Genomic DNA, 16,687 nt, shown 5'->3' on the forward strand with positions numbered 1-16,687 from the left:
ATAGATATCCATTTTAAATCTCTAAGCACAGAAAAATCACATGGTCTTTTAAAGGGACCACACAATGCTTTCTTCTGCCACCCCCCCCAACCTAGCATTTTACAAACACCAAATTCTAACTTCCTAACTCCCAATCCAGAAGTACTCTACCCAACTTCGCAACAAAGGAGCCACTCTCTCCAATCTCCCTTCCTAACACAAGCTAACCAAATACATTCCTACCTCAATCTTCTCACTCAGCATTTATTGACACAAGCCCTTATCAAAAATATTCAGTGACCAAGAACAAGTTCCTTATCCCTAACCATTTCCACGATGGACAGAGATAATCTGTAATCATGTTTCAACTAGGACAATATTCTGATGATAGCCTGAGATCTAACCCAAACCATGGTGCACACAGTCATCCATAATCTACCAATTTTGGCCAGCTGTTTCATTAGCTCATTCTAAATCTTAACTCTCACTCCTAGAAGTTCCCTGAATGAAAAATTTGATCACATCATCAAACTATCTGGCCCAAAGCTGAACAGGGAGGGAAGTGGTTTCCCCAAGCAAGGATCATGTAGATCATGGGAAGGGAAGTCATCCCATGGGCCATGAAGTACCTCCTTTTGTATATTAATACCCACGTGTAAATTAACAAGACAGATAAACTGTCATTGTTAAAATCTCAGACACCATAAGCAGTGCCAAGAAATGGATGAATGGATGTGCTGACAATGAGATATTTGATTCATTTGTTTCCTAGTCAAAGATTGCATTTTCCTTCCCCTGCTTTTCCGCAGAAGGTAGGTAGATTACTTTGAACTTCTCAAAAGTTCAATCTGCTCATGTTCCCTCTACTGCTGAATGCAGACATGTCCTTTCCTTTCAGTCAGTAATAAAGATCAAACATATGAAAATACCTATTCCCCTGTATTAGTATGGCATACATTCTGAAGTTGAATCCACCAGAAGAATGCCTCTGCCACCAACCTGATATCAATCAACACTAATATCCAGGTATATTCCTCAATCAGTATCTCACAGGGCTGCATTTGTGGGATTCACCACCATGATCATCTGTTTTACATGAAACAGTGTGTACATTAAGTTCCCAAGTGAATCTAATCTTCTGTGAAGAGTCTCTACAATTTTTTCAGAAGCACATGGAAAAGGCTGAAGAAGACATGAAACAAAAATGGTGACAGTGAATGTGTTTTGCCTCCTTGGTCAACAGAAATAAAACACAGCGGGAATTCTACCTTCCCGTACAGATCCTGGATGCTGGAGTACACACCCCAGATTATATCTTACGTGCTATAGTTTCCAACATCTTCAATAGGACAGGAGGTTGAAAGCCTTACGAAAGTCAATGAAAATAAGACTTTGAATCATGAAAGTCTCTGCAACGTTATTGGTGCATTAATTATTTTGTTACGATGCACACATAAAAGGTATTGTTTAATTAAGTGCCTTGTAGGGTCCCAGGTTCTTGTGATAATGTCCCTAACTGTTATCCAAGAGGTTTGGATTCAAGTCCTACCTGCTCCAGAGATGTGCAAAAACATTTCTGAATTGGGCAATTAGAAAATATCTCCCTTTTGGAGTCTTGCGCTACAGTGGCAGTGTCCCTACCTCTGGGCTATTCTGGCTGGCTATTGTCCGTGATAACTCCGTTCTTTAAATTTTTATTCATACCATTATCTTCTTAAGGGCAACACCCAAAAACAGAACACAGCATCCCCAAGAACCCCCATCGCCTCCACGGCCAACTTTGCCTTTGCCCTTGCCGTGACTATGTTAGGTCAAGTGGCCTGTCGTCACCAAGCTTAGTGCTATGGCTATGTTTTGAGCTCTAATTTTGCATTTATCACATTCCTTTGTTAGTATTTGTCAGTAATTTAGGAGCCCTGAAAAATATTTACCAAAAGTACCACTAAATTTTCCCTTTAATTCCTTGATGGTTCGTGGTTGTATACCACCTAGTCCCGTAACTTTGCAAATAGTTAACCATTGTAATTTCTGATTTCAATGTCTTATGTCCTTTACTCCTGTAATTTGTCCATGGTTTCCTTCTTGAAAACTGCAGTGAAGAATCTATTCAACATAACAACCCCTATCTTGATGATTTCGAACCGTTTTACCCAATTTATCTTTCAGTTTAGTGGGCGCACCTATTTGCCAATATTGCTTCTTATAACAAAATAATTGCAAAACGCTTTTCGTTAAGAAGTCCACAGTAATTGATGATTATGCCTCAATGGAATCTTCCTTATCTTTAAGATTACACTAGATCTTGTTTAACTATGCAGCTAAATTATTAAATAGTAGTAGATTAAGGGAGTTATTGAATTTTCTCAGTCCACAAGTCAGGCCAGGCAATTAGTTATAATGAGAAGTTATCTTATGAACAGATCATAGCTTTCCACTGTTGGCTGTACCTTCAGCTTCATAGATCTCAAGGTCTGGAATTTCCTTTATAAACTTCTCACTTCTTAAAAGCTTAACACTTTGACCAAGTTTCCTAAACACCCTACATGGCTCAGTATCCAACTGTATTTGAAACATTCCTGTGAAGCACCCTGTAATATTTCTACATGAAAAGGCACCATTCAAATTTACGTTGTTGCTGGTAATGCGGTGACTGAACTGTAGCCACCAGGTGGCACTATAACTCTAGCATATCCTCTAACTTAGTATGATGCAGCAAGGCATATTTACAGCAGAAAGCTAATTATATAATGAAAAATAAAGTCTAATTCTTGAGCTTAAGCTGTGTTAATTACTTCAGTGTTTTTTATTCTTTCACGCCATCTAGGAATTTTCAGCTTTTTTAAATCATCGAATCTCTACAGAGAGGAAAGAAGCCATTTGGCCCATCAAGTCTGCACTGACCCTCCAAACAGCATCCTACCCAGCCCCGGCCCCCACTCAATCCCTGTAACCCCACTTTTACCGTAATCCATCTAACCTACACAGCTTTAAGCACTGCAGGGTAATTTAGCAGGGCCAAGCCACCTATCCTGCTCATCTTCAGACTGTGCAAGGCAACTGGAAAAACCAGCAGAAACCCAAGCAGATACGGGGAGAATGCACAAATTCCACACACAGTCACCCAGCGCTGGAGCTCAACCTTGGCACTGGCAGGCAGCAGTACTAACCACTGAACGATTTTGCCAACCAGTTGTCAGAAGATTAAGATCTAATTCCTTGCAACAGTCTATTATATAAATATAAGTTGTTGCTGTTGTAGTAAAGTTCAGACTAATCCCAAATTTCTGGAGCTAAATGGATTTAAATGCTCAATTCAAAAAACGCAATGTCTTAACAAATAATTAATCACATTTGCATTTAAATTCGGCAGTATGGCTACTCCCTCACGCCACGCTGTTCAGTTTAACAATGGTATCAAGTTAGAAACGAACATGTTCCTATGAGGTGGAGTCATTTCTTTAACTCCATTTGTACACTGCTGGTACAGAATTAATTAGGTCATTCTTTTCCTTAGTGAATCATAATGTTTGGCAAGGTTAGGTATGGAGAAGTCGGCTCCCACAGGACTAATCTTGAATGTTGACTAACATTCCTCATTGTTAGAAACATAAAGAGAAGAACAAGCCATTCACCCATTCGGGGCTGAACTCCATATATTAGGTTTAATTTGTCAACCCTTAAAACTCCTATTTAACTCAATTTGTTAAGCTTTGTTAAAATGTTTTCCTGATTGCCAAACTCAATAGCCTCTTGAGGAAACTGCTCCAAATTTCCACTACCCTCTGTGCTCAACAGTGTTCAGGATTTTTATGAAAGAGGGACAAGTCTGCTGACAAAATTGAAGGTGTGGTGGCTTTGAACAGAATCTCAGTAATGAACTGCATTCATTCCAATAAGGTGTCTGTTATCTGTCAGAATATTAAAACATCTGTAGTTGGTAGTGTAGGGCGATGCAAAGGAAGTGGCAGACCACCTACAACACCAATGGACTGGCACTTTACATAATGCAACAGTCCAACTCAATCTAATTCAAACTAAAACCGAATAACATTCCCAACAGGTTACAGCATCAGGATGATATTCTCTGTTAGCAAAAAAGTCAGGGAGGGAAAATGAGTACAAGGCTTTTTTTCAACCAAAACAGTGAGCTACGATAATCTGGAAGGCACTGCATAGCATGTGGTAGAAACCCTCTCAATAGCAGCTTTCACAAAAGGGAAACAGCACATTATTGAAAAGGTAAAAACAACAGGAAAAGAGCAAGGGAGCAGTGAGATGAATTGGTTAGAACATTGAAAGGAACACCACAAACACAGTAGTTTGAATGATCTCCTTTTATGAGCTGTAAGACTTCAAGTGATTTCCATCCAGGCAATTTTAGAAAGCAGAGTAAAGGATCACTCACCTCATCTATCCACTTAGAATAACGTGCTAGCAACTGCAGAGTCAACTTCCAGAAGCGATGAGCAAGTGGAGGGAGATAGATGTGATCAGCCCAGCATTTCAGAAGGTTCTGCCACAGAACGTGAGTAACCGAAAGCTTAAACTCACTTCCATCTATTTAAAAAAAACAAACACTAGCCTTGTTGATTCACACAGGATTTGTTGTGTTTAAGGAGGCTGTTAGTTCCTCTTTTCAGAATTTCCCAATTAGTGCAGAGTTCTTACCTGGCGCTTCCTTTAAACCGTCAGACATAGAGGTTTCCAAATTTCCAGCAATTTCCTTGAACCTATTAAAGGATTGGGTCAAAGTGCAAATGGTCATATTATTTATTTTACTGTTAATTATTTTTAAACTTTCATATAGACTAACTGAAGATAACAAATAAAACAAAGATTATTTTAGAAATTTCATTAAGTTACTTCCGTACAAGACACAGTGAGAAGTGTTGTTTTGTGTGCTATGCAGACAGATCCTATCACACAAAGTGCATCAGGGTAGCAAACAGAGTCCAGAATACAGTATTACAGTCATACAGAAGGTGCAGAGAGGGAGATCAATATTAATATTTGAGAGGTCCATTCAAACATCTGATAACAGCAGGGGAAGAAGCTGTTCTTTTAGGAAGGGTAACTCAAAACCGCAACATTAACTCTGATTTCTCTCTACAGATGTCGCCAGACCTGCTAATCTTTTCCAGCAATTTCTGTTTGTGTTGCTGTTCTTGAATTTGTTTGTATGTGTATTCATACATTTGTATCTTCTGCCTGATAGAACTGGGTGAAAGAGAATATAATGGGGGTGGGAGAAGTCTTTGATTGCGTTGCTTGCTTTACGTTGGCAGCGGGAAGTATAGATGGAGTCAATGGATGGAAGGCTGGTTTACGTGATGGACGAGGATGTGTTCACAACTCTCTAGTTTCTTGCAGGCTTGGGAAGAGCAATTGGATACCATAATGTGATGCATCCAGATAGGATGCTAGCGTATTAAAAAGTTCAAGTACTTAACTCAAAATTGAACTCATCAAAACAAATCTACTAAATGTCCACTTCATTGTGCTAAGTACATTGCTTAAATTATTGAATCATGAAATGCTATTAGCACAAGTGATCACCAGCAGACAACTTAATTTACAGGTTGCTGTCATGAGATGGTACCGGATTGGAAATAACTATTATTAAAGACAGATATACCTGATCTGGTAGTAAACAGGCAGGCTCCATTTATTGTTGAAATTCTTATATGCCGAGTGTGATCGCAGTCTCTTTACACTTGCTTGGGATGCACACTGCCACTCAAATTTTCTAACGAATTGCATAGTTACTGTGTATTTCTGGAATATCCAACATGGAGAATGGTCATTAAAATAGTCTTTGGAGGGTAACTGAATAAATATATAGTGCTTCAATGTGATCAGAATGTCTTAAGGCGCTTCACTCGAGTAGTAGCAAGATATTTGACACCAGGCGACATAAAACACTATTAGGGCACGCAAATGGGCAGAATTGTTAGAAGCGTCTTTAAGGAGAAAAGGGAGATTGAGAAACTTTATGGAGTAAATAGCAGGGTTTAGAATCCAGGTAGTTTAAACAATTAGAACTGAGGATGGCCAAGACGACTGAATTGGAGGAGCATAGAAATCTCAAAGGGTTGGTGGAATGTTGAATGACAAGGAGAGAGATGAGACAATGAATTATGCCAAGTCATTCTTACACCAAAGATCCTGCTTATCTTACATGCCAACCCTCCCACCAAACAAGGGTAGACATGATAACTGCATGAGAGAAAGCACACGTAATTGACTGTATTAGAGAAATGACTAGAGTGCAAGTTTTTATTCTTCAATCGTGGAACGTGAATGTCATTGGTTGGCCGGCACTTATTGCCTATCCCTAGCTACCCTTGAGAAGGTGATGGTGAGCTGCCTTTTTGAACCACTGCAATCCATGTGCTGTAGGTCGACCCACAAAGCCCTTAAGTGGTGAATTCTAGGATACTGACCCAGCGACAGTGATATGTTTCCAATTCAGGATGGTAAGAGTCATTTTTATACCTCCTTTCAAAACTTCAGTACGCCCCAAAGGAGTTTACAGCTAATGAGGCACTTAAGTTTTTTTTTAAAAATGGTTTCAGTCTGAGATTGTTAGATAACAGATAAAAGGAACTCATTCTGAATGTATTGATTAACATCACCGCTCTCAATAAGATGCACAAGCTTACCACAGACATCCCCCAACTTTGGCAGGACTCCATTCCTCCTTGCCTGTGGTTCTTACAACCTCACCAAAAACTATCCAAATACACAGCAGTCTGGTGGAAATCCTCACCATGATCTCAATCTTATCCTTATATGCATAACAGCCAGTTAGTTATATATATGAATGGAAAGGGATATGTAAAACAAAGATAACAAGCAACAATTTTGGGAGGAAAGTTTATGTTTGAACAGCAGGTTAAATTCACTAAGCCAAGCCGCAAATGTTACACTTGAAATCCACTAATCCATAGGCATCAGTTTCTACTGCGCTTGTCACATCAGTGAACAAGTCGTGGTTTAAGTCCAATCCCAGAAATTCAGTTATAAGCTCAAGGCTGAGACAGCCAGTGCCAGCTTTGAAGGGACTGTTTCACTATCAGAGCTGTCATCTGTCAGCTGAGATGTTAACTTCAGACTTTGTCTGCATCGTTAGGTGGACAGAAAAGATCCCACAGCATTGTTTTGTAAAGTATCAGTTGAATTCTTCCCATTGTTGTACCAAAATCTGTGCTAACATGACTAAAACAGATTACCCAGTCATTCTAAGTGCTATCTCTGGGAACTTGCTGTACACAGGGTAGCTGCCACATTACAAAAGTGGGGCTATCTCAAAAAGTACTTATTTGACTAGGAAGCGCTGATGTACAATCAAAGGTCATGCAAGTTTTATGCAAATGTGAATGTATCTTCCATACTAAAAGCTTATTCATATAACAGAAAAACTTGTACACAGTCGCTTACCTCATGGAACATGTCTGGATTTCCTGGATTAAATAATGAAGGCACCTTTTCTTCTAAACCTCGTACCATTTCTGGCCAGACTGAATTCACTGTAAAATCATAGCCTGGAATCACTTCTGCCTTATCACTAGAACACAGAATATACACAGAATAAGGCCATAACAAATTTGGTAATTTAGTCAAACAGCTGTGCACACATTAATACCATACGTCAAATGTGTGAAAGTTTGATTTTCACATTTTAGAACTACTTCGTTTTTTGTAAAATTAAAAGCTCCAGTATTTATGGTCGCACATCCTTTACAAATGCAACATGTAGGCATTTTACAAGGAACACAGCTGGATCTTCGAATATTGCATGTTGCAGAGGTGATGAATGTAGGGGCGAAAGATCACACTGTAAGATGTAGGGTGAATGATTCTTAAGAATATGAAGTGAACTCAATAATAAGGACCAGTTCTTTAATAAATTTTAAGCTTGCGATCTGAATGAATATCTGCAGGAGACTGTCCAAAAGGATGAAAATTCAAGTTACTTTCTCTCAGGGACCAAAAGGGCTGGGCGACAAATGCTGACCTTGCCAACAATGCTCAAATTCCATGAAAATATATTTTAAAAATCATATTTTTAGACTGCTGGTGTCCTGGAAGTCACATAATAATCAATTTGGAACTTCAAAGGATAATGTACAATTGTACAATCTCTGCCTGTGTCTGATATAGAATCAGATTCCTAACAGGATGATTACATAACAACGATAAATTAACACCATTTTATAGAAACCCAAAGGCAAATTCTCTAATGCTTAGAAATCCATTGCAAACTAAAAATAAATTTAGAAGTGTCATTTATTCTACATAATATAAAATGTCCACTCCAGAAAAATGGTTGTCTCTGCCTGTCAATCAGCGTCAGGTATGAACCCCACTCCAGATTGACATGGGGAGTGGAACATGGAGCTACAAATCTCAGATTAACATTTAGTAGGGTTCTTACTTTGGGTGGCTGTCAGTGGCCTTGCTTCATTGAGGGATTACAGAACCCCAAAGTCCCTTCTACTGAATTGGGTTAACCATCGAGACCAATGCAATGATATAGCCACAGAAAACAGCTTTGTGATCCAAAATGCCTTTCAGCTTCTTTCTATAGCTAACCAATTAGCTCCACCTCCTAGTTCTATCCCCACAGCTGTGTAAAAAATAATTCCTTACGGTGTTTATTTTCTATGGCACTATTAAATCTGCTTCAGGCACCTTTTGGGCAGTGAATTCTAGATTGTAAGAACTTACTACCATTTTATTCTGTTATCACCACTGTTTGTTTTGCAAATCATTTTAAATCTGTGCCCTACTGTGCCACTCTTCTGCACACAAATCTCTTTCAAAACCTTTAATGATTTTTGCCTCTATCAAATCTGCTCAATCTCCACTCCTCTACAGAGAGCAACCCTGCTTTCATCCATGCTGTCATTCTAGTAAATCTTTTCTGCAGCCTCTCCAAAGCTTTAACATCATGTTACTTGCCAATTCAGCCCAAGCCTGAATGTTCTGTGAGTCTTGCAACAAGCAAATAGAGACAATGTCATCAGATTGCTGCTAATAAAACTGAATATAGGGCAATCAACAACAAATATCCTCACTTCTGAACATATTAAGGTCATTGGTGAAATTGCAGGCTAGGCATGGAATACAACTCTGAGAAACTCCTGGAGCAATATCCTGGGATGTCAATCACGTTTCTTTGTCTTAAGGGTGACTTCAACAGGTAGAAAATTTTCCATAATTTGACATCAACTTTACTTGGGCTCCTTAGTGCCACACTTGGTCAAATGCTACCTTAATACCAAAGGCAATTTTACATTTCACCTTTGGAGCTCAGCTCTTTTGTCCTTGTTGGTATCAAAGTTGTAGTACTGTTTGGAGTTGAAAGGTCCAGGTGAAACCCAAAATAAATACTGATGATCAGTTTATTTCTGAGAAAATGCCAGCTGACAGCACTGTTAATGACACTTCCTAGCATTTTGTTGAGGTATAGGAATACACTGATGAGCAATAATTGGCTAGAATGGATTTGTTCTGCTTTGTGAGAGAGGATAATTTTCTGCTTCATCAGATAGATGAATGCATTGTAACTGTACTGGGTCAGTTTGACTTTGTTGTAAATGTTTCAGTCTTGGTTTTTGCCAGGTTCCTCTGTTATTCTGAATTTCTGATCTTCATTTGAGTGAACCTTTCATGCTGCTGGAACATATAAAGGTTCATTTCCCCATTCTGATTTGATTGTAATCAAATTATTAATCTATATATAATATATAATCCAACTGTATGAGCTGCTCTTGATCATTCTCTGTCCTCGTGTGAGGTTAATCTTCCAGAAAATTAACAGCTAGTCTGGGGTGAGTATAAATTGCTTCCATGGAAGATGCAACAATCAAGGAAATTAATTTCAGGATGTTGGACACAAAGGGTTATTTGTTGCACGCAACTCACCCAATTACTGCTCCTCCAGTCACATCTTGGAGGAGTCGACAGTGGTTAGGAATGAAGTCTAGCAGCTTTCCATACATTTCTCTGAGGCCATTTGTCCCAGATCGAACATATTGCTCATCAATTACCTGTAAGGAAACAAAAAATATGCTTTTAAACTGACAATAACAAAATTACAAATAGGTAGCAGTTTACATCAGATTCCAAGTTTATGATTGGACTGTTAGAGACATATTATGAAAAACACAATTTGTGGGGATGGGCGGTATATCATTTTGGTGAAGAAACGTTGCAAGCACCATAACTTCCTTCAATTTCCTTTTACATCAAACATGATTATTCACCAAAATATTAGATCTCACAATAGGCCCCCAAATTAGAAGAGATGGTTTGATAAGGACGTAAGAACCAGGAGCAGGACTAGGCCATCTGACCCTTCGAGCCCACTCTACCATTTACTAAGATCATAACTGATCTTTTCCTGGCCTCAGCTCCACTTACCCACCCTCTCACCATAACCCTTAATTCATTTGCTGTTCAAAAAACTACTTATCTTAGCTCTAAAAGCATTCAATGAGGAAGCCTCAACAACTTCACGAGGCAGGTAATTCCACAGATTCATAACTCTCTGGGTGAAGAAGTTCCTCCTCAATTCAGTCCTAAATTTTGAGGCCGTGCACTCTTGTTCTAGTTTCTGCCAGTGGTAGCATCCTCCTTGCTTCTATCTTATTTATTCCCTTCATAATTTTATACGTTTCTATAAGATCCACCCTCATTCTTCTAAATTCCAATGGATATAATCCCAGTCGACTCAGTCTCTCCCCATAAGTCAACACTCTCAACTCCGGAAGCAACCTAGATTCAACTCGCAAACTAGAGCTAACTTTCACCAGTCTGATATCAGATGAAGTATATCACAGGAATGAGACATTCTCTGCTAAAGGAGAAAGGCTTAGCAGGATTCAGCTACCCCCCTACAGAGTGATGGAGCAGAGGCTATAATAATCACACACACACAGACACACACGTGTGCGCGAGAGGGCGCATGCAGAGAGTCAGCGCGAGGGAGGGGGAAGCATGTGGGCGGGCGAGGGGGGGCTAGTGCACGGTTGGGCGAGGGAAGGGGAGCGCGGGCAAGGAGAGTGTGCACGCGTCTCTCCGTGCATGTTTGGGGTGGGGGGAGGGAGAGTGTGTGTGAGAGAGACAAAGAGAGAGCACATGTGTGAAAGAGAGAGACAGGACGGGTTTGTGTGAACGACTGTATGTGTACGTATGCATGTTTGAGTGTGATCACCTGCAGTGCAAAATGGAGCTTATGAGTTTCAACTCACTTACTGTAACTTAATCATGTAAAAATAACAACAAATCTGATCACCTCTCATTGCAAACTATTATGGATTTCGGCATGTATACATACACACACACACATACACTCATACCATTTCTCTGCACTCTTCCCAGTAGCCCTATAATGTATTAATTGTTTGAATTGAATATGCTTCCATCACCCTTTCAAGCATGGCATTCCACTTCACAACTCATGGTGTCAAAGTTTTCCTCATATTGCTACTGTTTTTCTATCATTTTTACATATGTCCTTCAGCTACTGATTTTTTTTTAAACCAGACAGAATAGTTTCTCTACATTTACTCAATCAAGATTTTAAACACTTCTATCAATCCTCCCTTAACATAATGCAGTCTCAGGAGAAGAACCTTAGTGTCTCTACAGAATTCAAATGCTTCACTTCTAGATAAGAACCAAAAGAACTGCAGATGCTGTACATCAAGAACAAAAATAAAGTTCCTGGAAAAGCTCAGCAGGTCTGACAGCATCTGTGAAGGAGAAAACAGAGTTAACGTTTCAGGTCCAGTGCTCTTCCTCAGAACTGATGGTGGCTGGTAAAACGTCAGTTTATATGCAGAAAATAGGGAGGTGGGTGGGGTGCAGAGCAAACGATAGGATAGAGCCCAAAGAGAGAGAAAAAACAACAGTTGGACAGACAAGGGAGTTACTAATGATCAGGCTGGGAGGGTGAGTAGGATGACAGAATGGGATAGAGTCTTTACAGGAAGTGGGGTGTGGGCAGGAAGTAGGGAGCCCACAAGATGCAACAACTCAAAGATGCCCATGGCGCCCTAGAACCTACCTCTCCTCCCCTTCCCTCTGACTCTATCCCCTCCCCCAACCCCCCACCTCCTGTATGGTATTCACCATCCCTCCTATCCTTCCGCTCTCCGATGCTGAACAGTCTGTACTCAGCAAAGGCCTCAGCTTTATCCCTCTCCGTCCCCACCTTAACGAATTTTGGGCACGACATGACGCCAAACTGTTTCTAGTAGGAACTGCCGATGCTGGAGAATCTGAGATAACACTGTGAAGCTGGATGAACATAGCAGGCCAAGCAGAATCTCGAAGGAAGAAGGGTCTCAACCCGAAACTTCAGCTTTCCTGCTCGGCCTGCTGTGTTCATCCAGCTTCACACCGTGTTATCTTTTGGTAAAAGAGACTATCTGCTCAACATAACAGGGGTGCTTATGAGATTTTGCTGTCCGCAAATTGGCTAATGCAGTTCTGACATCCCAGCATCAAGCATACTTCAAAAGAATTAATTGATTGTAAAGCATATTTCTTTATTTCTGAAATAAATGTCTGCTTTGACCACTTGACCGACCATTCCAGGACTGACTTCAACATGGGCCCAAATTAGGCTGGTATTAGTACCAAGCTCTCCAATTTTGTGCTCAGCTACACCCATCTCTGTTCAACTAGACCCATGTTGTTGGCAGTAGCACTGACGGTGGTGGTGGGTTGTGTGTGTATGCATTACATTCTCAGGATGAGGCGCCAATCATTTAGGCCAGAGATAAGGAACAATTGCTTCACTCCAAGGATTCTGAATGTTAGGAATTTCCCACCCCAGAAGGCTGTGACTGCTACATTTTGAATATATTTAAGGCTGAGACAGACAGATGTTTGTTTTTTTGGCAACTGAGGGATATGGGGAATAGACAGCCCAAGATCAGCCATGACTGTATTGAATGACATAACAGGCTCACCAGGCCATGTAGTCGACTCCTACTCCTTTTATGTTCTATCTCCCCAGTCCTCTCCTAACCCCATTCCCCCAACCTATCCCCTCATTCTCTCTCACTCCCCTACCCTCTTACCTCCTCACTACTGCATGAACCATTTCTTTATTCCTTACAATTCTCTTAAATTACCACCTCATTACCTAAGCATCTCCTTTTTTCTCCAAATCACTAACTCTCACACCACCATCTCATTTCTCCTCACTAAGTCACCTCAAAGTAATAGATTGTCATCCCTCCTCAACATCTCACTTTGCGATATTCTGATCTCCATTCCAAGGTGCTGTTCCTTCAGAGGTGCTGTTGCCTCCTCAACAATTCTCTGAGGTGGTTACATTTTCCTCACTCTGAGAGACTATTCCCTAGTCACTACATCACGACTTCTTTCTCTGTGGTCTCCATTCTCAAACCCTCACTCCTTGATGCATCAATACCCTCCTCACCACCTCATCACCACAGAAAAACTTTGATTCTCCTCATACTTGCTAAACCTGCAGCTTTACTCAAAATATGATTTAAAAAATAAAGCAGATTCATGGCAAACTGCACAATTCTTCCTAGAATGTCTACAGCAACAATCCACTTACCTCTTCCACATATGGTTTCACAAGCACCTGACCAATCAGTGCCTCTGCATCCCTCGTTTTGTCTATGGTCGCATATGTTCGTAAACAAGGACGTACAATCTCAACATTGGCAGTTTGCAGGCCTTCCAACAGCAGCCCTTCCAGGGACTGCTGAAGCATGGCTGTGATTCCAGCTATTCGCTGCAAACAAAGTTCAAAATACATGATGCAAATTGTCCTGGCACACACAAATACAGAATTAATTGGTGGGGCAGATGTAACAACATTCGACACTGGGATGAAACAAGTCAAATTTAGAGAACTACAGATCTTTTTTAAACACCAGTTGCTGTTTTGTCATGAATAACTCAAGTGCTCCTCATGCTACTGTGTTTAGTTCTGGGCACCACATCTCAGGGAAGGATTTATTGGCTTTGGAGTGATTAAAGGAGTTATCCACCAAACTGCTCCCAAGACTGAAAAAATTAAGTTGTGACAACTGTGAGGCAATGCATAAACTACATTTATATTCCCATTAGCATAGAAGATAGACAGATGATCTGATGGGGCATTTAAGGTAACTGCATGAATTAATAGGGTAGAGGGAGAAATAATTTCCAATTGTATAGGAATTCAGAACAACATGGGGAGATAAGTTTAATATCAGAGCTAGAACACACAGGTGTGATATCAGGAAGCATCTCTTCATACAAAGAATCACAGCAAATCTGGAACTTCTGCAAACGACATTTGAAGTGGGTGAGGGTCGATTTGAAACATTAAGATTGGTATCGATGAGACTTATGTCAATAAGGGTAATAAAAGCAATGGAACCAAGGCAGGTAGTTGAAATAAAAATGTGGATTACCTGTGATCTCCTGAATAGCAGACCAGGATATGTATCTGAGTGATGTAGTCCTATATCACAGAATTGTTATGGCGCAGGAGGCCAATTGGCTCGTCCTGACTGCACTGGTTCTATTTTCTAGTGCCAGTCTCCTCTGTTTTTCCTCATACCTATACACATCACTTCTATCCAAATAATCATTTAATGCCCTCTTGAAGCCTCAATTAAACCTGCCTCCACCATGTCTCCAAGCAGTTAATTCAACATCCTAACTACTGACTGTGTCAAAATGATTTTTCTCACAACACCCTTGGGTCGCATGCATATCACTTCAAATCTACGCCCTCTTGTTCGTGTTCCTTTTACGGCAGGAACAGCTTCTCCCTATCTACTCTAGCCCACTAATGAAAACTTCTTTCAAATTGCATCTCAGGTGTCTTTTCTCCAAGGAGAAAAGTTCCAACTTCTTTAATTTATCCACGTAACTGAAGTTTCTCATTCCTGAAACCATTCACATACATCGCTTCTGCATGCTCTCCGATGCATTCACATCTTTCCTATAATATGCCACCCACCACTTTACATAATACTCTAGCTAGGGTCTAACAAACGTCTTACACAAGTTCAACATTGCCTCCGCCTCCTTCATCTTCTACTTTATGCCAATGTTAATAAAGCTGAGAACACTATGCTTTATTCATTGCTCTCTCTAACTATCCTGCCATTTTAAATGTTCTGTGCACATATATACTCATATCCCTCTGCTCCTACACTCACTTTAAAATTGTATCCCTTATTAAATGGTGTCTTTCAATGTTCTTCTAACCAAAGTGCAACACCTCATACTTCTCTGCATTAAACAGCTTGACATCTATCTGCCCATTTTATCAACTTGTCAATGTCCTTTTGAAATTCTACACTCTCTTCCTTGGAGTTTACATTTCTTCCAACTTCTGTGTCATCTGCAAACTTTTAAATTGTTCCCTACACACCAACATCCAGATCATTAACATATGTCAGGAAAAGCATGGGTCCCAATTCTGACCCCTGACTACAAATCTTCCTCCAGCCCAAAAACATTCCTTGACCATCACTGTTTCCTATCACTCAGACAATTTTGTACACATTGTTACTGCCCCTTTATGCCATGACTTGCAACTTTCCTCAAAGTCTGCTGTGTAAAACTATATCAAACACCTTCTGGAAATCCACGTATACCACTTCAAATGTAACCCTTCCTGTTACATCTTCAAAACAAACTCCAGAGAGTTAATGAAACCTCTTAATCAATGCACATTTTTCATGTGATTACTAAGTCTATCCTAAATAATTGTTTCGAAAAGTTGCTGCCATATAAAACTCTCCTGAACACAAGCTATGAACACTTGCCCCAAGTATCCACGTCTTTATTTGGGTAACTTAAGTCTCTCATAATGATGGCAGTTCTTCGTAACTTCCCTGTTGATTTGTTCCTCTATGTTCTTTTCACTAGTTGGTGGCCTAGAGACTACACTGAGCAATGTAACTGCACCCTTTTTATTCCATAGCTCAAGCCAACTTGCACCTGTCTTTGAATCCTCTGAAACATAACATCTTATTTGTTCAGTACTGCATCGCTTCCTTAACCAATATTGTTTTCCTTCCTTTTCTAATCTTTCCTAAACAACTAATACCCAAGAATATTTAACAGTCAGTCTTGCCCTTTCTTGAGCTAGGTCTCCTTCACCACACAACTCTATAATTCCACATTGCGATTTGCATCTGTATCTTCCCAAATCTCCTTACCATTTACATACATGCATGTTAACTGTGTTTTGGATTTCCTTTCTTTCTCTCTTGTTCCAATTTAATGTTCTCTATGCTAGTGCCAGCTGTATCCCTAAGAAATTTACATGACTTGGTATTGTCTCTATTGTTCTTCTTACATTCCCACACCCCTGTCAAGTTAGTTTAATGGCCTCCCAATTGCACTAATGAAAATATACTGCAATGAGCTTAATCTCAGCTTTTATCATGTGCAGACTTGCACAGGTGCCATCTTTGCCAGAATCCCAGGAATCTAAGATCCTCCCTCCTGCACCATCTTTCCAGCAATGCATTCATCTGAGTTATCCTCCTATTTCAATACCCGCTTGCGTGTGGCACTGGGAGTAATTCAGAGATTATTACATTGCTTGCTAACTTTCTACCTAACTCCCTGAATTCTGATTCCAGGGCCATATGCTCTTTCCTACCCAAGCCACTGGTACCAATGTGGACCTCAACCTCTGGCTCTT

At 40.2% G+C, this 16,687-nt stretch overlaps 1 protein-coding gene across 1 annotated transcript in view; it reads right to left on the minus strand.

Moving 5' to 3' along the window:
* cog2 (component of oligomeric golgi complex 2) overlaps positions 1-16,687 on the minus strand; it is a 66,315-nt gene that overhangs the window by 28,277 nt on the left and 21,351 nt on the right. The window contains exons 7-12 of the mRNA XM_048531399.2: positions 13,586-13,765; positions 9,910-10,034; positions 7,420-7,546; positions 5,615-5,754; positions 4,648-4,709; positions 4,385-4,536 (exon numbers count right to left, since the gene is read on the minus strand). Of these exons, the coding sequence (XP_048387356.2) occupies positions 4,385-4,536; positions 4,648-4,709; positions 5,615-5,754; positions 7,420-7,546; positions 9,910-10,034; positions 13,586-13,765 (786 nt within the window). The remainder of the gene's footprint in view (positions 1-4,384; positions 4,537-4,647; positions 4,710-5,614; positions 5,755-7,419; positions 7,547-9,909; positions 10,035-13,585; positions 13,766-16,687) is intronic.

This window comes from Stegostoma tigrinum, chromosome 4, assembly GCF_030684315.1.
Source record: "Stegostoma tigrinum isolate sSteTig4 chromosome 4, sSteTig4.hap1, whole genome shotgun sequence".
Taxonomy (NCBI): domain Eukaryota; kingdom Metazoa; phylum Chordata; class Chondrichthyes; order Orectolobiformes; family Stegostomatidae; genus Stegostoma; species Stegostoma tigrinum.